The following is a 24,488-nucleotide window of genomic DNA, read 5'->3' on the forward strand; positions in this document are numbered from 1 at the left end:
GTTATAAAACAATATGAACTCATATGAACAGGGAAGCAGGCGTTGCTTGGTGGAATCATTCTTTCCGTTCATACGAAACATTGGAAAAAAAAACCTTTACTAATTTGTTCCCAATGAAAAGCTGTTTTCAGAAATGAACTCCGGAAAATCTCCGGAAAATTGGACATTTTCCAGAGTTTGTCTTTCACACATGACGAACACAGCAGGAGATTTTCCCAAGTCAGATGCGTTCACACCAACAGGAACATTTCTGGAACATTGCGTGGCATCAGTGTAGAGCAGCCGGAGGCAGGACATGAGGATTTCCCATTTTTTTCAGTCATCAACACGCCCACATTTATCCGGAGATTTTCTTGCTGTATTCTCACATGAGCTCTCTCAGACATTTTCCGTTCTCACATGCAGCCCCTCCAGAAGAGTTCAGGAGAATGTCTGGGATTCAGTGCACGTCTAAAAGCAGCTTCAGTAACGGGAGAATAAAAATCTCCACAACTGATTCTTTGCTTTAACATCTGTGCCAAAGTTGATGTGAAGTTCACATGCAGCTTCAGCAGCAGGATGAGTTGTACAAATCAAGAGCTTGAGAGTGTTTCAGTCGTTTTAATGAAAACAAATCGCTGTTTGAGTCTGTGGAGACATGACGGAGGGAAACTGCAAACACCCCCTTGATTTGTCAAAACTCAGACGGCTGAAGAACATTTATAAACTACAGAACACAGATTCTGTCGCTCATCTCTGCTGCTGGAAACACATTGTACCAGCCAGAGTGAACAGAAGGAATAATTACAGCAAACAAAAACCTTTTTTAATGTACATATGGAGACGTCACTGATGTTTTAAGATTTAAAAAAAATTGTATTCATTTAAAACATGTGGAAGTGGCTGATGGGTTCATTAAAGGAAAACCACGGTAAAGGAATAGTTTGACATTTGGGTAATATGCTTATTTTCTTTATTCTACAGAGTTCGATGTGAGGCTTGATTCCACTCATGTTTCTATGGCAACTGTGACGCTACGACCAGCAGTCAGTTAGCGTAGCACGAAGAACTGGAACCGGCTTCGTCTAAATGAGACAAAATCCACCAACCAGCACATTTAAAGGCCATTAATTAAAATTTAGATCTTGTTTAAATACCTTCTGGTGTCTTTACAGTGACACGACTTGAACTTTAATTATGCATCATGTGGAGACACGGCGAGGAAATATATACTTAAAGTGCTGATGTTGTGGGCTTTCGTACAGTGTCTCAGTGACAAACTCTAACCAAGAGAAATGGGAAACAAAATATGTGCAGTTCCTAAAATGTCAAACTATTCCTTTAAACAGACGGGATCTTTTCAACAAGGCAGGAAACACGAGAGGGACACGGGGTCACCACATGGAGGTATGGACTGACTGAGGTGGTGCAGGAGTGGAGAGAGAGAAGAGGGAGACTCCCAGCTCTGAGACATGGCCACAGGCACATGATGCTGTGCTGGCTGATGGAGACTATCTGTTCTGACTGGTGGGGGGTGGAGTCGAAGGAGCGGGTTGAGGACTCAACTCGCTAAGAGAGGGAGGTAGGGAGTAGCTGGGGAACACTTCAGTCCCCGTGGTGACTCTGAGTGTCTTACCTGCTCTGGTTAGCAGCGGTCTGTCTTTAGAAGTCGGTGCTGTTCCTAAAACCGCCACACAACAAACCTGAGTGTCAGCAGCCTCATCTGTCTCTGACTCACACGTGGATCGACTACTGGACTAGATCCTCATTATCGTCCATTTAGGCAGAAAATAGTCTGAAATCATCCTTTGCCCTCATCTTATCTTATGTCCAAACATTATTATCTACGTGTGTATCACGGTCTGACTTCTGTTATCAATTAAACTTGAGCATGACATGCTCGTATTAATCGTATAAATATTTTTTTTTCTATTCATGATAGCTAACACAATAATCAGGGCTCGTATTAAGAATCTCCATCACGTTAATCCTGTGACAAACTCCAACCTGCAGCCTATTTCAGAACATTCAGCTCTTCTGTGATCACATGAAAATTATTCTCATGTATGTTTTATGAAGATTCAACACACATGACAAGGATTTACTGTACATCTGCATTCACCCAGGAAGCAGAAAGATAAGTGTTGAATAACAGGTTGACCCAGTGTTTTGCTAAGTGAATATATATATCTTTCTCACATTTTTTTCTCGTATTTGGAAAAGAAGGTGGAATAATAACCCAAACTATTTCCCCTTTATTTTTTTACGGTGTTCTGAGATGTTGTAGTCTAACATATTTTTCTTCATGACCAATTATATATATATATATTTTTTTTTCCGTCACCATTGTCTGCACATCCCTGTTAATCAAGCTTTCTTAAATCTAACAATTTTTAAGCTGTAAGAAAATGAATAAGTGGGAGTTAAATTGACAGAATTGTATATATTACAATAATTCTGTCAGCAGTCAGTTATCTTTGAGCTGCGGTTGTATCCGACACGGCCGTTGAGCAGAGTCAGACTTACACGTCGTTGCACGGATCGTTGGCAGCCTCCTCCGCCACCAGGATGTCGTACTCCTCCGCAGCGTACTTCTCCCAGTCCGAAGCTTCCTGTCCGTCGGTCTCCACCTCCTGTAACACACATGACAGAATCACATGATCCACTCGGCTTCACTAATACATTTCCCGTCTGGTTGCATGATCCTGTCGGGGGGCTTAACCCTCCTTACCCTTACAACAGAGAAGGGGTCCTTCTGCTCGTGGTCCAGGTATTTCTCGTAGTTGAAGAACGTGTCGAAGAAGATGTGGGACAGCTTGCACCTCTTCAGGTCCCGCAGCGTGATCTTACCTGGGGCAGGGTAAAGGACGTCACTTTAGACAACTTCACCAACTGAAAAATCATTTATGGCGTACAGTATGTATTATTAAACTTTTTTCAAACTTTCCTGTCCTGCTTTTCTGTCCAATCTGACATTCAAAATTGCCCCCCAGTGAGTCTACAATCTTAAGCTGAATTGATTCTTGATTGTTTAATTATCATTCATCTAAATGATCTACAGTACGAAAACTGGAGACCGGGCCTCTGTCGTTAGAGCCGTGGAAGAGTTTACCTGTTGAGATCAGACAGGCAACATCCACATTGTCTTTTAATCTCGTCTTAAAACATTTTACATTTTTTTATCGCAAAGCTTTTAAGAATGTTCGACATATATTACTTGATTTTACTTACAAAGTTTTATTTAAATATTTGTTTTAATTCTTTTAATTGCCATCTCTTTTTTCTGTTAAGCACTTTGTTAAGTGCTATATAAATAGTTTATTATAATTATTTTAATAATGTGTCAGTAGTTTTTCCAATTAACTAAATCTGTCACAAGTTATCAAGTTATTATGAACTGTTTATTTTGTTAAAGGTAAAAAGACTCAATTTATTAAACTGAAAGATGCAAAAAAAGAAGTTAACATCTTCATTCAGTTGTATGAAACTGAACAGCGTGCTTTTGAATTTGTGACATAATATGATTAACTGCTTATCAAAATAGTCAGTACCTATCGACTCACCAACTAACTGACTAATGTTTAAAAACATTCATAAAGTGGATCCGGCTGTAAAACTCAGGGGGAGTGAAAATCACCTTTAGTTCAAATGTAACTAACCAGAAACAAAGCTCAGGTTGATGTATAAAATCATATCTAAATCCAGCAGATAACTTGCTATGAGATTACCTAAAGCGGACCGATGTAATTTTTATATCATCCCAGTTTCTCCTTTTGAAAGGGCAGAAGAGAGACTTTCAGTTGACGAGAGAATAAAAAGTTCCTCTTCCCTTGACGGCGGCGTTTTAGACGCTCTCTGGTTTGTTTATGAAAAACACCCACCAGACTCTTCTGATCTGCATTTTTATGTCTTTGCTCCTTGTCATCAAATGTAACAACACTTCAAATTCACACGCCCCAAATCTCACGAAGAAACGTCTAATCGGATGTGAAATTTCAACACGTCTTTTTAAAAATGTCTTGCAACTGTACGGGGCTTGTTTTGTCTTTTGGAGACGCAACTGTTGAGGAAAAACATCAGCCTCAAATACTGAGTGAAGAAGCTGCTACAGCTCATATTACACGTTATATTACACAGCTCCACTACCAGCACTTCGCCACCGGGTCAACTTAGGGTCACATTCCTGCTGTGGCTCTCAATACGAAACATGCGCACCCTCAACGTTGACTAGTCTTTTAAATGGCATAGTGGTAAAGCTAAGTGCCGAGGGGAATTTGTTGACAGTGTGGCTGACACGAGCAGCTGGCGGTCCAGTCCGGTTGTCGGCTTCTCGTCTATGTATAACTGTTCCTTCTCCTCCGCTAATGGCGGATGACCTGGCCTGAACATGTGTCCGGAAAAAGTGGAACCCTCCCGACTCGCTGCGGGAAAAAAAAGGGTCTGACCTTGGACTTCGGGCTTGACAAGGTCGAGCATTTGGCAGAGGCAGTCCTCGAAGGGCAGGGGCTCGATGCCGTTGCTCTCCAGCTTCTGACACTGCTCCTCGTAGAAGTACTCCAGCTCGTACATGCTGAGCACGCCGTCCCCGTCCAGGTCCATGCAGCGGAACCAGTACTCGATACTGCACGCGGATGAAAGGGGGGGGGGGGGGGGAGCCATAAGAGTCATAAAAAATGTAATTGGTGTGGAAAAGGGGGCCGGTTTCCACCGCAAGACATTTTGGACTTAGGGATTGTGGGGAAAAGCACAGGTGTTAGCTATAACATTAATGATTCAAATGTCCCTGTAAGCCGCGACAGTTTGACGGAGAGCGAGTGTCGGGATCCTGAAACTGAAGCGGCAAAAATAAAAATTCAAGTCCTCGTTAATTTGATCATTTACATCTGTGCTTTTTCCTACATCGCCAGGTTAAAATGTCCCCATTAAAAAAACAAAAATGGCCTGTAGACGTGTCGTGGTTTACTGTACAGTGAGCGGTAAATTACTGGGTATTCTTGGATCGCTGTGTTTCTACAGATTTAGCGTCCCCCTGACTCGTTTTTTACATCTTCAAAATGTGTATTGTTTACATTCCATGGAGTCTATTCCCTTGTTTCCTTAAGGAAAAACTTTTTACGCCAGAATTTTGACACTTTAAATACAATGTCTGGTCCAGATACCTGGTGTCAGTCTTCTTGTCTTCCTCAGAGATGAGGAACCAGACGAAATCGGCGTAACTCAGCCGGCCCTCCTTGTACACTCGTCTGTCCCTGATGAAATAATAAAACACACACACACACACAAATCAGTATTAAAACCAGCAGTGGGAACGCAAAACATCGTCAATAAAATATTAGCGAGGACATATTTGAACTTGCCTTGTTACTGTTCCTGAGAAAATTCTCTCAATCATCTTATGCGACACGGCTGGAAAAAAAAAATATTGCAAAGAGATTACTTTCAAATCCGAAAAACATCATAGTTTTTCTCTCAGACAATGTACAATTTTTTCACAACACATGTAATCCATTCCCCCAGACTGTAAATCAAGACTGGATAGTGTAGCTCTCTCTCTCTTTTCTTTTTTAAATCTTGACAATACTATAAATCCTCCAGTCATAATTTTGACCATATAGTGGTAGAAATTGTTCCAGACATGGCGTCACTGGAGCTGAGTATATATACTATACGGTGCTCTCTCATTGATCCTGTGTCTCATTTCCACCGCCTCGCTCTCACACACACCATCAACCGAGAACATGTGTTGTTGAGTGTGAGGGGAAGACGCGTCGAGTATTTATTTTTTTTTACTGAATGTGTGTTTGCATCTAAAGCAGTAAACGTGGATCAAACACCATCTACAAATACTTGTGATTGTTACACGCAGTTTCAGTCTGTTGACTGTGGCCGTAAGTGCCAGAGATGTTTAAAAGGAAAGTGATTTTTAGTGTTTTCTGACAAGGTCCAGCTCCCGTCATGCTTCTTCCAACACACATAATGAATGACATGCTGCTGAAACGACCACAAACAACAAATGCATTCACTTAAGTGAATTCCAGCTATCCAGCGCTCTCTCAACTATGAAAGAAATAATAATCTGGAAGACATATTTGAAAATTTTGGTGTAGGTCTGGTGTAATGTTCTTGAAGAGAGCCTGGTGTGCGTGTGTGTGTGTGTGTGTGTGTGTGTGTGTGAGAGATTGTTTACTTTGGTCACTGTGCCGTGCCAGGTCCGTCTGGTCGATGTAGAGGTCGTGGTCTCTGTCCAGCTCCCAGAACTTGCAGTAGATGACGTAGAAATGTTCGTAGGAGAAAAACTCCGTCAGCTGGTTCACGTCTTCTTCCTGCTCCAGCAACAACACATTCTGGCGCATTCGGGGAAAAAAAAATGTAAGTCTAAAGTGTCAAATTATTCCATTATGAGCAATCATCACAGGTTGTAGACGACTTCTACCCTAAGAGATGAGATTTATTTTTCCAATGAAGAATGTGTGATGCACTAATCTTTGGATTTACCAAAGTGGTTTTTAAAATCTGGCTTAACAGTTGGCCTGTTTGCTAACAGGAATTTTCTTTCAATAAATATTTTATTAGTAACATCATTTTCACTACGACACAAAAAAAGTTGTGTATGAGGGCTTCTATTATAGAAGCTGATGAATCAACTGAAGAAAACAGTATTTTCATATAAAGTGGAGATCTGAATTCGATTTTAAAAAGACTTAAATGACCTAGAATTATGTATTCTAAAATTAGAATTAAGATTTTTTTTATACAGAAATATAGATGTTTTAAGAACTTAAAGACAACCTGACAATGCATTTCAGTGCAAATGGAAAACGGCCCCATTAGTAAAGAAAATGTCACCTACCTGAAGAAAGTTACTTTTCCTGAGCTCGTGACATGTTATTTTTCCAGTCCACGACCGGTTCACATTGTAAAATATCCTCTGAATCACCTGAAAAACAGTCGACAGAGTCATCACGTTCAATAACTAATGCATAAGCAAAATTAAGTCTTATTTTACTGTTTTACGAGCTGCCGTTTTGCAGTATTAATGTGATGTCATATGCATTATGTCGGTTTACCGTGGTGATGTATCGCGAGTGAAAGTCCGGTGCCTCCTTCAGAAAGGCCAGGCCTGCATGTGAGTTCACCACATCCTGAAAAAGATGAAGTAAAGTCAGCTCACTTTGTTTCTACCTCATGTCCGCCTCATTTCCAAAACATAACAAACAAAACTAATGAACATAAAAACATAAACATAAAAATAACTGAGGGACACGATCATCTACAATTACAAATACACATGTTCAGATGAATTGTGCAGTCACAATTACAGATGGTTTAAATGGCAAACCCCATTTGTCTGTCTTTTTTTTGAGTGTCAATAGACATCACTCTGTCAAACCATCTGCTTTAGAAATTGTGAAAGAAAAAGGCTCGAGGCCTTGTTGGGAGAGGCCATCAAATTTATACGCTCCTTTGAGTCGGAAAAAAAAACACTGGGTCGACCATTTTGGGGATGATTGTAAGGCCTTTCTGAATTGGACAGCAAAGTGGTGGGAAGGCCGGTGAAGAGACGTTTTAACCTTCTCTCCTTCCTCATGCAATAAAGTCACAGAGAGCGTGTGTGAATGTGTGCTGCATTTCAAACGAACTGTAGCTATATTCTCGCCATCAAACTCCCTCATGTCGTTTCTTCATTCTACCCCCTTCTCTTCCGCCGGAGGAAAGAATTGTTGACACAAATGCGAAGGTGGCGATGAAATTAAAAGGCCTTATTTCAGGGCAGCCGTTGTGCCTCTTTGACTCTTACTGTGAGAAATTAAATCATAGAGAAACACATAAATCACCGGGCACAGGAAACGGGCGGGGACAGTCAAATCTACTCCACTGCAATCCGCCTTTCATTCATCAAAACAGTCAGAGGCGATTTCGCCGTGCAGGACCATACAAATTAAAGAGCGAGTGCCACAAGGCATCTCAGTCGGTATGCTAACGGGCGTTCAGCACCACACAGCCCCGGGCCGCAGCTGCCAGCATGAGAATGAATCAGGTGCAGGGGCGGGGGCCAGTGTGGAGCACCAACAGCTTGTCAGGTGGAGTGAGAATAAAAACAGCCAGCACGGTGAGTCGGCATGGTGACTGGTCCCACAGGCAATAAGACTATTCTCGGGGAACAATTTAAAGAACATAAAGACATGTTGTCAAAGATTATTTTGGATTATTCTGTCAATAATTTTCTCGATTAATCGATGAGAATTTTGACTTTAGTTTTTTTCAATTAAAACCAATTCAACAGATTATTTGATTATCAAAATAATTGCCGATTTATGTTTTTAGTCTTATTAATTACTAATCGATTAATTGTCGCAGCTCTATTTGGCGCTATTCCATGTGTATTCCATGAGACACAACTTCATCTCCACTTGGTTAATTTTCTGAATCCCACACCGGTGGTGCAGGTACAGAAAGGATAATCCCCCCTTACTACATTACTGCCTTTACAGTAACATCCCTAAATCAATCCTCTGCAACATGTAAAGTCCAGTTCGCACCATCCAAGCCAATGCTAATTTTTTTTTTGCCCTCCCACACTGCCAAGTCCAGCCCTCTCCCTGGGTGTGCTGCAGCCAGTACCTGCAGGAATGGAATAAAGTCGTCTTGTTCCAGGTAATTACAGCCAGGCTTGGCCAAGAGGTGCACAAATTTAGAAGCGTCATTGTGACAGGTCTGCAGCATTCTGGAGAGGAAAAGAGAGAACAGATGGTTGCAAGGTTACTCCCCTCTTTCACTCGTATGTTCGCTCTGCGCTTCTGGCAACGCCAGTTTGAAAACTGTTTCTGCGGAACAGTGCAAGCGCAGGTATAATACATTCTGAAATTAGGATTCTGAATCGCTGCCGGGTGATTATAAAGCGCGGGCGTGTTGTGGTAGCGACGGGAAAATAATGCAAGCGTGCGGCGGTGTGGCCTCTCATCTGAGAAGGGCTCAGTCATGAGCTCCAGTCAAAGGCCAGGTCTGTCCGTGTTCCCTGGAGGCTCACGCATTAATACAAGACCATGCCTTCCGCATGCAACAGCGTTCAGCACACAGCGTCCAGCCATCATTACAAAAGCCCAATGGTATTCTTTTCAATTTCACACACTGACTGGATGTTTTCATTTATACACTGTATAAGCACAGAGACTATCCCCTTTGAGTGTTTGTGATCAATGATTTCTGTTTAAAGGGAATGAAAAGGAAAGTGTGATAATAGCAGATAGCTGCATGCGCCGCCTGTGATCCCGAGCGAGTGTGTCATCACTGTCCAGAGAGTGTCAGTGTGTCCAGTGAGAATAAGAGGAGCCATTGTCTTACTTTCTCCACATAGCCACGAACTTGTGGACGGACACGAAGCCCGTCCTGTCGCCTCCAGCCGAGTTGAACAATGGCGCTTTCCAATAGAGAGGGCACTCACAGGCCTGCGGGGACGAGCGAGGGGATGTGGGGACATAGGAGGAGAGAGATGGGAAGGAAAATAAATAAACAAGTGCTTTAACTTTCACAAACATGTGACATCTGATGCAGAAAAGAAAAGCAGAGTGACACACACGACTGTTTGTATTCAAAAGCAGTGATGCATCACTTGAAGACTTTCCTGAGGAAATCTGTCTGTCATTTCTCTCTTCGCTCAGGTTCCCCTCAGGCCATTGCTCACATTCCTCAGGGAGACGAAGATAATATTTTTTCCGTGGGGGTTTAAAACAAAAACCCCAGCAAACATTCTTTAAGTCAGGAGCTAAATGGCACTAATGGAAATAATTTGCCGGGTGGCAGCTGAAAACCTCCGCGCTACAAATCACACTCTCACCTTGGCAACCTGCCCCATGTCCTCAATGGTGGCCCTTTCATTTGGGAATTGGGAAAATGTTTTCTCAATTTTGGAAATGAGGCTGTCGATGTTGAGGTTGGCTTGGGGCCGGCCCAGTGGGAAGTAGAACTTTGGAATGCTTTCACTGAGCGCGGTGGTGACAGGCTCCTCGCTCCTCACCTGGGCCTGAGAAACGACAAACACACAGAAAATAAACTGTTAGCCAATGATGCTAGCAAACGCACCTCAGATCAAGCAGCCCGTGTTCACGAAGGCTTGACTTAACACAAACCCCTGCACTGCTGGCAACTCGTGTAACCACACGTCTCAGGCCCATCAGGGAAGAGCTGTGGAGACTCAGCAATCCTATCCATTTATCTGCAATAGATACCCCAGTGATACACGCCCCCCCCTGCAGGATTGTCACCCTGTAACAGGTTTCAATTAAGACGCATGAACTGACATTAACATGTGCCCAGTGTTTTGCCTGACAACTAGTTGCTGAAAGCCGTGATTGATAAATTACATCTACATGTGGTTATCCATGGACAAATGTATTACTCTATTTTTTTTATATGATAAATACAAGCATCTGAACATAGATTAATGAGTAATTTGTATGTTTGTCCTACTGAATTGGCATTTTGTTTTGATATTTATCTGGAAAATTATCATATCTGTTTATCATTTGTTAATGTTTTTCATATTATGGTAGAGACCTGGTAATACAAGACAACCACTGTTCCTCGTGTTGACAGATGCAAATAATGCTGGGTTGTATACTACTTTGCTTACAGTTTCTCAGATGTGATAGTTCAATGCTGTTTTTGTGTGATATATGGAGGTAAACTGAAGAATTTTAGTTTCTGGCCAGCAACTAAAATGATATTTGAAGTTTTGACTTTGTGACTGTTCTGAATCAAACCTATTATTAGTGCAGATATTTTGACTTGAGAAGGCAAGATAAGGACATACATACATGAATAACAACATTAACGATGGCTATATTCCATTTAAGTGCTCCAGTAAACCACAGCTGTGATCCAGCATGTACAGTTTCAGGACCCAAGGACTAATACACCATAATGGAATAAGGGCAGTGTTAATTATACCAACGATGCTCCTGCTGGGTTATTATATTATTAGATCATATTTGTGAGGGACAGCAACAAAAAATATGTGGACCTAAAAAAAGGAGCAAGTGCAGCTGAGCAGATACAATGAGAAGGGCCACAGTTTAAACAATGTGCCTGATTACATGCATACAGGAGTTGTCTGGAAGCAGAAGTGTAGCAGGTATGTGATGTGTGTGTGTTATGTTTGAACGACAGAGGTACAGCAGGTGTAAAGGGTCTGTAAGGTTGTATTTATTACTGGCTACAAGGCCGAGCTCAATATCCTTATATATCTCTGAACCTGACCAAATAACTAACTAACTAACCAACTCCTATATGCGATGTTGTCACATCTTTTATTAATACAGAAACCTCCCAATATATGAGAGATTGGACAAACTATGAATATGTGTCCTTGTAACCACTTCTGGCTACGACATAGAAATGATGTGAGAGCCTTCCAAGTGCTGCTGAGCTCTCGTCATGATAGTGAAAACCCAAACAACATCATGTAACATCCATCCCAGGCCTTTGTGTCATGTTAAATCTGATTCCTAACTGAGCACAGCTGACATACTACAACAGGATCACATTAATTGACAAATCTGAGGGCCTTGCAGAGGATCATGCAATGGAGGACATGAATCAGTGAAGATATTTTTTTATAGCCACATATAAAACGCCAGAATGCCTTTGGATCCAATTGTATTATGTTGCACACATTAGCCAGTTATTAAAAACAGAGCTTGAGCGGAGCATCAAGCGTCATCTCATATTCAGAGACTATTTACATGACTGGGTCATTCTCTCTGGCTTTTAATACTCACATAAACACACCCACCCACACAGAGGCCCTTGATAAGAGATAAAAATATTATCTCGCTGTTTATTTTAGCCCAACACATTCTACTCATCGTTCACACCTCTAGTTATGGTTGACAGATTCTACATATAACATCAGGCCCTACCACAATAAAACTTTTAAAACATAAGGAGGTGGGGGTTATAATGGGGCAAAATCTATCTGTGTCCATTTCTACATGGACTGACAATGTTTTGCTGCGTTCTGTAATTGTCTCATTTCACCCTGTTAAATGATAAATGCTGCTGATCCTCTGCTCTTCTCTGTCCTGTGTGTTGGTGTCAGCCATGGCTATAAAAGGACATAAACATCTCCTGTTGCCTGCACTGTCCCCTCTCTCTCTCTCTCTTCATGCTAACCACTAGCAGAGCTCTTGAGCACAGCTGGTAAGCCACATGACATTTTGATCATTGACAATGACGTGGTCTGAAAGAGGACGGCAAAGCATCTGATCGGAACATGCCACACGAGATGAAACACCACGCCGTCGTCAAAATCGAGGCTCACACGTCTCGTGTCTCTCTTTGTACAAAAAAAATACAGCAAAACATCAAAAGTAATTGACTAAAATGAGCAGATAATTGCACAACTGACACAGTTTACATGGCACAGTAGCGTGTAAATATGCCTGGAGAAAGTGATGGAACCGCTTGTTTGCCCTCATAACAACTATCGCTCCACTTTTGTCAATAATAATTGTAAACATTGAGGAATATGTGGATCTGACACTACAATGCAATCTGAAATACCAAGACATTAAGCCCACACATACCAAAACCCATTAACAGACCTGCCCTCGGGCCGGCAGGCCCACAAAGCCTGTTCAGTGGCGGGTTACAGTCACACTAACACCTGCCTGTCCTTGTTGGAAAGCTCTGAGCCTCTTCTTGAAGCGGGACGGCAGAACAAAGTCGCAGCCACGTGCGAGCAGAGCCAACTCCTTCCTCAGGTCAGGGTCCTGACGCAAAGACAGCTCCTTCATCCTCATCCTCGCGCCGGACAGGACGGGGAACGCATGCAAACGGGCAACAGCAATCGATCCAGTGTTCGCCGTGGAAAACGGCGGCAGTGGAAGTCCTCTGTGTCCCTGTGATTGTCCTCTGTCAGAGTGAGAGCCTCTTAATGCAAGGGAGCAGCTGCAACTGTGACTCTCTCTCCCATTCCAGATCTGGTCACACAATCTCAGCTCTGACTGCTGCTCTGTCCCAAGTCTCTACACAACACCAGCGCGCGCACACACACACACCGCACAGGGTCAGGGAGCCTTTGCCCCAAAGTTGCTGAGGAGATAAGAAGTGACGGGGTGTATGTGTGTGGGAGTCACTTAGTGTTTTTCGTGTGGGATGGGAGGGGTGTGTGTGTGTGCAATGCATCTGCCCTTTCCAGTTTGCATTCCTCAGTGCTCGTGGAAGGTTATGTAAAGAGACAGACCTGTTGTTGCAGCTCGCTGGAGCCAAAGGGGCCAATTGAAGGGTGCACCTCAACACCACAATGACACGGTGTTCACGGGCTTCCTTTCTTAAAAGCTCCCACAGAACCAAACACTTCAGAGAACACTTGCTTGTGCTGTGAACCCTGACATTGGACGTCGCCCTCTTTTGGACAGTATCATCCAGAAGCGTGGAAGTGATGGTATAATATAATGAAAGCTTTGTGAATCACAACAACAGCAAGTAAACTAAATAAACTTAATGAGGCAGGAGAAAATAAAGAAAACAGCCACGGTATGACAACTTAATAATAGATAACAAGGGTGTAGGTCACCAACTACATACATATATTCAACTATTACTAACTGCATTCTATCTCATGGTGGTCTTTGTTTTGCCTTCCCTTTGCAAGCTTGGGCTGCCTCCCATTCCATATCTTATTATAGTTGATGGGCAATAGGAGGAGAAGAAGTGTGTGTGTGTGTGTGTGTGTGTGTGTGTGGGTGGGGGGGCTACGCCTATTAAAAGCACCAGCAGCACCGTTTGGGCAACCCAAGAAAAACCAGCTCTGGAGAAACAAGAGTGTATCTTTGTGTACTCATACAAACATCTCCGGTTGCTTGCTGCTGTCCTGCATTGAGAGCAGCAATTACATCAATTCTCCACAAACATGCTGATCTAACAGCACTGGGGTTCTTCTCTGCACTAGTGACTGTACATTGGGGGAAGCCCAACACCTGAACGCCTACTGATGTAAATGTTAATCAAATAAGAAATGGTACGGGGATGTGCGGGATTAGTAGACTGCGTAAATAAACCTATATTTATTCATGTTATTGTTATTGTTGAAGCACGCCCAGGGTATTTTCAGATGACAGGATCACAAAGTGCATGTTTTTTCCCCACTTTTTCCAGTTCCTGTTATCCTCCACACAGGACACATGCACATTCATGATAAAGATGTTGTGCCAGCAACAGTACTAAGACCAAAATAAAACCTGGTAGATCACATGAAACTGTCAACTCCCATGGAAAATGTACAGTCCCGTTTTTTCTTCTTCTTCGTCATTTCGTGTTTGAACAAACAAAAATGTGAATCTGTTCCACAAACAGAAGTATCACAACGCAGCAGGAATAATGATGTGTTGTTTTAACATATGTGGAAACAGCATCTCACTAGGACAACCTGAAAATATTTAGTGAAGATTTTTGTCATAATCAGCATATGAATTCCTAAATTATGCCCAAATCATGTTTTACGAGGTCAAGCTTTGAACTTTGACGGTCAAATTTTAATTGGTGCATCCTCGAGTCCATATATATGTTTTTGCAAGATGTAATGACATTCCCTCAAGGCGTGTGAATGGGACAGAGGTAAGGGTTTGATGAACTTCACCTCATCAGTTCATCCTTGAATGGGAGGTAAAAAAAGGACTAACACCCCGAAAACCTACTGCCTCCAATCATGGCTTTTGCCAGCACGACGGCCTTTTAAATAACCCAAATTGACATGGTCCAACAAGCATTTGCCACTAACCAAATCATCTTAGAGCCACTAGAGACAGACTCTCCAAACAACATCACTCTCAGAAGCAACGGTCGGTCACACAACCTGCGAAAGTATTACAGTTATTCACGCTGTAATGGGTCATTGTGACAAACAGAAAATAAACCCAAGAACTCAGACTGACCCCACAGTAAGTCTGATCCGCAAACTGCTCAATCTGATTTGTTACAGAAACATGTGTCAAGTCATGTTCAGTCCATTACATAACAGATGAGATTATCAACCACAGTGTCTGAAGTTAGTGACTACTGGCACTGGTCCGGATGTTAGAATTTCCTCTAGTCATATGACTATTTGTTGAGGTTGTATTTTAGTTGAGCTTCCACAGATATTGCATTTCAGCGCTGCTGATGTAAACCGTGATATTCAAGTGTCAACAGGCAAGGCCGACTGGCAACCAGAGCGGAGAGAAATACATAACAGCAGGGTGGGGGAAACCTGATCAAAACTCCCCCGAGGGCCCCTCTGTCAACCTGTCAATACAAGCATACATGGTGTCCCACATTTATTATGTTTGGCTGGCTTCAGTATGCGATTATGATGTGCGCCGCAATATGGCCACTCAGAGGTGACTCGACCTATCACAACCCCCACCGGAGGGAAGAGCTACAATGAATTTACTGTACAGAGCCGATGCTGCGGTGAAATCCAGAAAGCTCCAGCTCAATCCACCACAATCGGATGTCTGAAAGGGGGATTTTGGGATACATGTGAACGTGGGCCAAAAATAGGCCTGAACGTCAACAAAGGTGGTGGGCTCAGGGAAGGCCGACGAGTAGAACATGATTTGCGCAGATCAGCTAGCTTGCATAATAGTAATAATAGATGAGCGCAGCCAATCAATTGCCATGAAAACCTATGTAATGTACATGGCACCATACTGTAAGAGGAGCAAACGGGTCAGAACACTGAAGGAGGATGCTGCAGAGATGTGGAGTCACAGCAAACAAGACCAACCCCAACGATTACACAACTTTATTACAGTGACTACTATGTCAATATTGAAAGATTATAGTTTACAGGAATGATTTGTTACAAAGCAGCTTTGACCAAGTGACTTCTAACCTAGTCCTTTACTAAGTAATGTAAAATAAAACCATATTAACATATTTGATCTAATTAAAGATATTTACCAACATATTGTGATAAAAATGAGCTTTTGGTTTCCAGGATTTTCACTACAACAAGAGACCAAATAATTTGGCTACACAATGAACAGGCTGGATAGATAGATTAGAGTTTTATAGATATCAACCTCATTCCATTATGAAATTAATTCAGCAGCACAAGCAAACAAGTAAATTCAGACAAACAAAGGAAATCAAATCCTTTAACATGTTTTCAGCCAGTTAAAAATGTAACAAAAACAAAATAAGGCTAAATGTTGAGGGTGCCATTGTGCATAAAAAATTATTCTTAAAATGCAAAGCTTTACAGGCACCATTGCGCTATGGGCCAAGATTAACGGAACCCTAACTTTACAATCAAACATTTGACAAGTTGCTAAGACTCCAAAATAAAAGCACTTGTGGGAAACAGTTAAACACTCTCCCTGACAAGTCGGGCAACTGATAACGTGACAGCTTCAAATAGCTTCCGTGTTACTGAGCCCAACTGAGCAATGTTATAAAAAGACATGTTGACAAATAAGCAGTGGCCCTAAATGTGGACGAACAGAAGGAAAAGGTAAACGCTCAGAGGAAGTTTAATTCTGCTCTGTATTACTAAAACTGCAATGCATAAGTATTGCACTCATAACATTTATAGGGGGGCTGATGATTACAGTAAAAATTATAAATAAAAGATCTACAACCACATATTCTGATAATGAGAAGCATCCAATAGTAGCCATTTCAGAGTAAATTACACAGAGGACGAATGCGCTGCCACATCTCATCTTCTTCGCAGAGTTCTGCGTATCTAACGCCAACACCAGGGAACCAAGGCTATCTATATCGCTGTCTGATGTCAAAGTGGGACCAGCTGTTCCCCGGCCGCATCAGTGCGACATAAATCGAATTTTTGAGTAATCCTTTTCGAAGAATGCCTCTGTATGCGGGAATTGGTTTTGTTAGTCTAAAAATAGAAGTATTCCTTTATACAACAACCTCATACAATCCCTTTCATAGTGAGTGACATGGTGTGGCCACATGCCATGACACCTCACAGCAGAATACACAAACTGTGCGGCAGTTGCTTTGCTAATCTGGGGTGAGAGGGTGGTACGAGGGCAAAAAGGTCATTAGAGGGGAAACAGAAAATCAAAAGATTTACATCAATCTGTCGATCGTGTTATTGATCCATTGTAAAGTTTGAGATTAGACAGACAGGAAGAAGCTATTAATAAAGATTCAAAGCAACTCTTTGTCATTCGTGTGACAAACGGTGAAGCTGAAATACCACAAAGGAAACCAGCATGTTGCTCAAATGCATTTCTTCATTTACACCCTCTTCATCCAGTGGCTGGGGTATTTTAGCAAAGGACTTCTCATCAGGTCACAAAAAGAATATGTTTGTAACTTGACCTTGACCCAAAATATCCCGATGTAAAGAAGATCTCAAACTATAACGGATATCAAAAATTATATATTAAATTATATTTGTCTGTAAAGAGTGGAATAGAAAGCACGATGGACTCAATTCAGTAAATACTTAAAATGTTATATATATATATATATAACATTGAGAAACTTTGAGTAGTTTATGGAATTTGCTGGAATTCTGATTATCTAATTTCTCGACTATATCTGAATCTGGTTCATATTCATTTGTTTTGACCTGTAAACCCACAAGGGCAAACACAAAAAATCATCAACATCATCATCTTCTTCAAGAAACAAATGCCTTGTTCAATGGGTCTAGTTCTTCAGTGCTGCTGTTGTCAGAGGGAGAACAGATGTCATATGTCCGACCACTTGAACGCGTCCTCGCGCCTCTTAGCATGTCAACAACATGTAGAGGGCAGGGTCTCTAAGAGCATGTGCCCCCAGCTGTCTGGCTGTCTCACTGTCATCACACTCACTAATATCCACAATCTACCACTGTCATGTTGCACCCCTCATCTTGACGGGAGTAGGAATCCTTGAACAGAACCGTCAGAGCCTTTTTACCAGTTTTGTGCGGCTTGATTTCTTCTATAAATCAAACAGCCCACAGCAAAGTTCCTTCACCTCTACCGAGTCACAGCACAATGAGGTTGACGGGAGTAACCACAGTGCCATTGATAGGCTGGGCCGAGACACTCCCACCTCTCATACCACATTAATTTGTGGGTGAGGCCTGTACATTTGGAAAGTATTTGACTAATACTTGCTTCATATGCTTACAGACACGGAGGCTCCACTATGATGGTGCAAAGTGGACAGCCCCACAATGGCTTTGATGCTGGAGGCTGCTCAGCAGCCTCTTGTGGCCAGCATGGAAAAAGAGATCTCAGAGGATCAGGTTTAAGAAACTGGTAATTTGGATTTCTCAAACACGTCAACACTGGTTGACATCATAAAAATGATTAAAGCGTGTGTGACACGAAAAAAATTGTAAATCTACAAACTGGAGATTTAAGCAAAAATAATGAATTTGATTGTTTATTTTGAACTGGATTGTTGGATATTATGTCTAATGAGGAGCAACTTAACAAACCCATGCAAAAAAGAATAAGTCGCCTCAACATAATCTCAAAGAGTGGTAACATTTAAGGCCTTATTCAGAGCAGATATTTAGAGGAGTAGGAGTCTGAGATTAAAGAAGCTAAATGAAATTAATTTTTTCACACCTGTGCTTTTCTATCAGTGATTCAAAATCCTCCATGGAAGAAAAAGACTCATAACACGGTCAGGTTTTTTTGTGCAACATTGTGTGTAAAACATACGTAGGTTTAAATCTTATGATTGGCCTTCAAAGGTTTTCAGCAAACTCAACCTAGTAAAATAAATTTAAAAAACTATGTTCAGAATAATTTTTTAAGGTAGCCTAATCCCCATCTACTTGGTTTAAGCCAGTTAACATGCATTTTGTTAAGCTGGTTATTAACTGTGTTCCGTGAATATGAAATTCATTCCAGGCTATTATATTATCACACCCTACCCTTGAGTAACAGATACCTCATGTGGCCCAAGGAAGAAGGCTGACAAAGAAGGGCACACCTTGTTTTTAATGTCATTGACAGCAACCTAAGATGAAAGCCCCGTGGCACAGTCACAATTGCAATACACTAAATCTTGTCAAAACCTGTGAAACTATTTCATACCAGTTTGGATAAGACATCTCAGAATGATGGCCTATCAGCTACGTTGATGAGAGAACATCTGAAGACAACCACTTAAATGTTGCTCAATCTTTTTTAACTTACTAGACAATTTTACCTTTTTCGTGCTGACAGACCTCCGCAGCACTCTGCCGTGGGGCCCCGTCACTCTGGTGTTGCTGCCACTGCCGGAGGGCAGGGTGCTGGTCGACGGAGGGCTGGAGGGAGTACCGAGGGCAGCGGGCTTCTTCTCCGCCAGGTTCCTCTGCGACGCCACGTTGTTGTTCTCCTTTAAGCTCTGGGACCTTTTGTCCTGGGCACCGTTCAAATCAACGCCTTGTCCACTCTTGATTAGGTCAAGGTAGTCTTTGAGTAGCGACTGGGTCGCAGGATCACTCAACCAGTTGAGGAAGAGCTCGTCCACCTTCATCTTAAGCACCGGCTGGAGGACTTGTGGTGACGGCATTTCTTTGCAGATTGTTACTCAATGGGGACCTGTGTAGGAAATGACAGAAATGTTAGTGTCACAAGCAGCACGTCAATCTGCTTCTGCATTTCCAGCGAAGGCGTGGACCTTGACTTGACGTTACTTCCAACATAGTGACGGTGTGGTGCCAAAAAGTGATCGTCTGACCAAAAGGGATTTTATTTGGATCAAACTGTCATAACGGGCACATGACACAACTTTAAGTCTGTAGTAATATCAAAGATATGTCTTTATGAAACTTGAACGTTTCTTGTAACCGATAGTCATCAGGAAATATGATCCTAATGTATTTAAGGTTTGTATGTCTACTATTACAACACTGTAATTGATTGAAATGTTTATTTGGAATATGTAAATAATTAACATTATATATGACAATGGGTAATGAATAAAATAAAGACATTATAGCTTTTTTTATCCTTATGACTGCATTATTTCACCTGCTCTGTCACAACCCATACAGTTTTTCACCTGTTGAAATACCTTTCAATGGGCCATGACACAACCCATAAAACACAGTGTATCACCTGCACCACAACGGTGTGATAGATAAAACAATAACACAGGAGCTTTGCCTCGTTGTTTCAGTTCACACGTCACAACGCTCACTGGCTTGTTATTGAATTTTAGCGCGAACCGCGTCAATGGCCATTCGCCCGCAGGGGGGAAGTAAACCAACACCGAGCTAGCTCTCTCATTAGCTCCACCGCCACAGACACACAGCAGTTCACAGTCGGTTGTTATAGTTTGCCGAAGGTACGTAGAAGCTGCCCGGACTCGGGGTCCGACAGAGTTGGTAAATAATAAAGAAGGAGCAGCCGCAGCAAGGCTAACGGTTTGTTAGCTAGGCTAGCGTTTAGCATGCTAACGTTAGCCGACTGACTGCAAAAAAACACGGTACCGACCTTTGCGGGGAACGGACGCCGGAGCCGAATGCGTCGGCGTGACTCTACATCGCTTCCCCCCGCGAGAGAAGTTGTGTCACGCACGACTGTTCCCCCCGTGAATTAACTGAGAAAAGTGTCGCTGCGGTGTTTTATTCTCCTGTGTTCATTTCGCTGGGGCAACTTTTTTTTTTTTTCTCCCCCCTCCAGGATCATGTTCCCTTGGTAACCACATAGTGAACTATCGCGAGATCTCGCGCGCAGGGGTGAGAGTTCATCCAACCTCCAGTTTTCCCTTCAAGAGAGATAAAGGTATTTTCTGTGTACAAATACTGTGTGCGTCACAGGTAGGTAATGTGCCATCGACAAAGTTTTCTGACAATATGTGTGCGCATGTGTGTTAGATGTCAAATCTTTAAACTTTAATGAGAAAGTAAGTTCAAATAAATGTGGCGCAGTTAAAAGTTCAATATTTTCCCTGTAAAATGTAATGACGTCGAATGTGAAGTTAAAAAACAACAATTCTCAAGTAAATTACCCCAAAATTGTACTTAAGTACTGTAATACTTAGTTACATTGTCCCCAATAAGTTCATCTTGCATTTTCCTCATGAGACACTGATATAACATTCAGGTTCTGGAATGATTACTTGATTAATTGATTAGTATATACATTTTAGTTTAGTTTTACTCTTTAAAATAAAAGAAGCTAAAATGCTAATTATTTGCTGGCTCCAGCCTCTCAAATGTGAGGATGTCATGCATTAATTCGACTTACATTATTGTCAACTGAATATTTTCGAGCGTTGGATTATAACAGACATTTTCCTCCTATTAATGACATTTACTGGACAAAGCAAATTAACTGAGAAAACAATCAGTAGATTGATAATGTAAATAATCATTAGTTGCAGTCCTAACGCTGATGTGGCCATTGATGATGCTTACCTTGTTCAACCCACTTAGATTCATACAATGTTTTCCTCTCATCTCTGATCACATCTCACATTACATCTGATTACCATCTACATAGTTTTTGTTAATTCAGAGTCAAGCCGGTCATCTCTGCATTGCTCATTTCCAGGAAACCGGTCCTGTCGCCGACGTGTTCAATTTAACCTCTTGTGAACTTGATCCTGACTTGTCTTTGCATGAATAACAATGATACATCTGTGCCTGATTCCACTCTCCTTTTCTCCCCTCTTTAAAGCAGCTGGGCTGAGCAGCTGGCGCGTATGGAGTTGGACATACTTATTGATTACTGTAGGGAGGAGTGGTCTGAGCCTTTGTGGCTGCCTCCCCAGCATAGAAAGCAAGCAACGTGAGGAAAGGTCAGTCTCTAAATAATTGGTACCATATTTGACACCCAGAGCAAAAATGTAGGGGATTGATTTCATCAAGAAGGGATTTTCCAACTCTGTATTTGACACCAGACCCAAGCAGACTTCAACCTCCAAAATCTTAATTTAATGCACATTTAGGAGATGAAGAAACATAATTTGGTTGCACCTGAATGGCGAACATGTAACATGAAAATTGCTGAAACAGATTTCATGATCACAGTGAGGTGCATAGTTACCTGGATGTAACAAATCCACTTATTTTCACTTACAAAAACATAGCTATGAAAACAACTACTTAATTGCTGTATATTTCTGGGAATACAGTAATAATACCTTTGGCAACAACATGACAAAATCTGTTTGACTAATTTTGTCCCTTTTGGCAATGACAAGTCAATTTCTGTCAATTGTTATGTAATTATTTGTTGCTAATGCTTTTATTTAGTTTTCCATTAGCATTATAATAATATTTTACATGGAGGATGGTACTGCGTAGGGGTGCAACTAACGATTATTTTCACTATCGATTAATCTGTCGATTATTGTCTCGTTTAATCCATTTGTTGTTTTGTCCATAAAATGGCATAAAATGGTGAAAAAATGTCGATCGTGTTTCCCGAAACCCCAAGATGATGTTTTGTTTTGTCCACACACCAAAGATATTCAGTTCACTGTCACAGAGGAGCAAAGAAACCAGAAAATATTAACATTTAAGAAGCTGAAATCAGAGAATTTATAAAAATCTAAAATACTTTAACCGATTAATCGATTATCAAAATAGTTGGCGATAAATTCAGCAGTCGATTACTAATCGATTAACTGTTGCGGCTCGAAAACTGTGTTTAAAAAAGAAAGAAAGATAATACTTCATTGTAGGCCATCACACATTTGTTTACTGATGTACTTTATTGATATGTTTTGTGTTTTACGCATGAAGGACATTAGGGACACACAACGATCCAAACGGCTGCCTCGCTAATAACTACACCTCAAAGTGCCCGTAGCCGCTTTGTTAAAAGCAAATGAATGGTGGTTTTGCTCGGTGGGGAAATTTATTGACTGACTTCTGTTGATTACTTCCCTTGATAACGCCAGTAAATCAAACCTGAAACATTCAAAGTGTAACGGAGGCGCACAGCGTAATGAGAAACCTTTTTTTGTTCTCCGGATCAGCGAGCCTAAAAAAGTGAAGGTCTTGAAACTGGAAACTTTGCAACTTTTGAAAGAGTAATTACAGTGTACAAATAGGATTTTACCCAAAGCAATGTGCATGTTGTTTTTTCACGCCTTGAAGGACATTTCAAAGGTTTGGCCGAGGCTGAAACCACAGGGGGACAGCTGGTTAGCGTAGGAAAGTGTTAGTGAGGAGTTCATGTGTGCAGCTCTCCCTTACTGCTGTCAGCTATGTTATATGGGTGCTCTGTGAAGTAGGCGATAAGCAATCTGCTCTAATAAGGAGAGTGAATAAAGTTGAAAGTGTTGTGTTGTAGCAATGCGCTATAGAGAGTTATCTGGACGGTGCCATATTCCGATGTGCATAGTAGATTAGGCAACAGGCCAGAGTTATTTTAAGGTTTGAATTGGTTTTCACGTTGTAGAAGTTTCAGGAGCAACTTTGCAAACTTGGTTTCGTAGTAAATTTGAAAGACTTCGATAAACGTAGAACAGTCTTTAAGAAGTTATCTGATTTATCAATCATGTTATCTTTAGGTTTTTCAGATGCAATAAAAAACGTAATTTAAACATAAACTCGTAAAGTACTTTTCCCTATGTCTATTTTACAAAAACTGGGGTATTCGTCTCCCAGATGGTTTTGACTGAGATGGTTGTCATTGCAGATGTGACAGGGTCACTGATTCCTTTACAAGCCTTTGTGTCTTCAAGTGAACCTGGGAAACACGATGACGAGATGATGATGACGACAGTTTTCGAGCTCCCTTTGACAGAGACAAGACAAACCACAGTCATCATTTGTCTAAAATTTGTCTGATAGTCTTTGCAGGTTCCCCTGTAAAAAATAATGAGTTTTGGCCAAAAGACAATACTTAATAGTATAAAGATTGAACATAGACAGAATGGTTTGAAAGTGAATGTGAATTTCATATTTGTCTTTGCAAAAGGGCTATTTCACCTTTTTTTAATGACATTTTCATACCAGTAAATAGAGAGCATGTGATGTCATTTTGTTGATTGATGTTTTTCAAAAGGTTGCACATTTTTTTGTTATAGTGTTTAAGTGTGGCTATGAGTAGTAGATGGTGGAAACACTGTGAAAGATACAAACTGATCCAGGGATAGTTCAAAAGATTGAACCCTAATTATTTGTCGATTATCGATTATCTAACTATTAAAAAAAGTTATTAATCAAGAGATTCATTTTGCACTTTAAAATGCCCATTATAATGTTTCTTCACCTTAACATCTAGTTTTACCTGGAAATTATATTGACTTGCTCAATGACCATTATCTATAAAAACAATGCAATTTGTGGAAAAAATTGACACCTTTATTTACTGAATATATACAAAAAACTAATGTTATATAATAATACGTGTTATATTGTAATTGTTTACATACCGTACTTTTCTAAAAGACAAAAACAGAAACTTATTACACAAAGAAACTAATATTTTTGTATTATTTACCTGCAAACTCGCAAAATTCTAACTATTCTACACCTTTTCAAGCCTGTAAAATATTACAGGCTTGTAATATTTGGATGTCTTTGCTTTGTTACAAAGCTC

General features: G+C 41.2%; 1 protein-coding gene and 1 long non-coding RNA gene across 7 annotated transcripts in view; one reads left to right on the forward strand and one right to left on the reverse strand.

The window, feature by feature from the left end:
• Positions 1-20,618, reverse strand: part of ppp2r3b (protein phosphatase 2, regulatory subunit B'', beta) — a 25,579-nt gene extending 4,961 nt beyond the window's left edge. For 2 of the 6 annotated variants that reach the window (XR_004796307.2, XM_035651138.2), the window contains exons 1-13: positions 20,424-20,618; positions 19,150-19,526; positions 9,815-10,000; positions 9,322-9,425; positions 8,602-8,704; positions 7,047-7,121; positions 6,830-6,916; positions 6,167-6,323; positions 5,337-5,385; positions 5,139-5,228; positions 4,425-4,600; positions 2,711-2,829; positions 2,506-2,612 (exon numbers count right to left, since the gene is read on the reverse strand). Coding sequence is in view for 5 of the 6 variants with exons in the window: in XM_035651138.2 (XP_035507031.1) it covers positions 2,506-2,612; positions 2,711-2,829; positions 4,425-4,600; positions 5,139-5,228; positions 5,337-5,385; positions 6,167-6,323; positions 6,830-6,916; positions 7,047-7,121; positions 8,602-8,704; positions 9,322-9,425; positions 9,815-10,000; positions 19,150-19,497 (1,601 nt within the window). In the remaining variant the exon portion in view is untranslated. Of the gene's footprint in view, positions 1-1,615; positions 1,661-2,505; positions 2,613-2,710; positions 2,830-4,424; positions 4,601-5,138; positions 5,229-5,336; positions 5,386-6,166; positions 6,324-6,829; positions 6,917-7,046; positions 7,122-8,601; positions 8,705-9,321; positions 9,426-9,814; positions 10,001-12,647; positions 13,055-19,149; positions 19,527-20,423 lie in introns of those variants that run through there. The other 4 variants (XM_035651142.2, XM_035651141.2, XM_035651139.2 and 1 more) reach the window with 4 other exon arrangements.
• On the forward strand, positions 20,117-24,116 carry LOC118320402. Its single transcript, XR_004796308.2, has 4 exons — positions 20,117-20,274; positions 20,613-20,714; positions 21,612-21,732; positions 23,583-24,116. It is a non-coding gene; the product is annotated as an uncharacterized LOC118320402 (long non-coding RNA).
• Positions 24,117-24,488: the final 372 nt, after the last annotated feature.

Source organism: Scophthalmus maximus, chromosome 14 (genome assembly GCF_022379125.1).
Source record: "Scophthalmus maximus strain ysfricsl-2021 chromosome 14, ASM2237912v1, whole genome shotgun sequence".
Lineage (NCBI taxonomy): Eukaryota > Metazoa > Chordata > Actinopteri > Pleuronectiformes > Scophthalmidae > Scophthalmus > Scophthalmus maximus.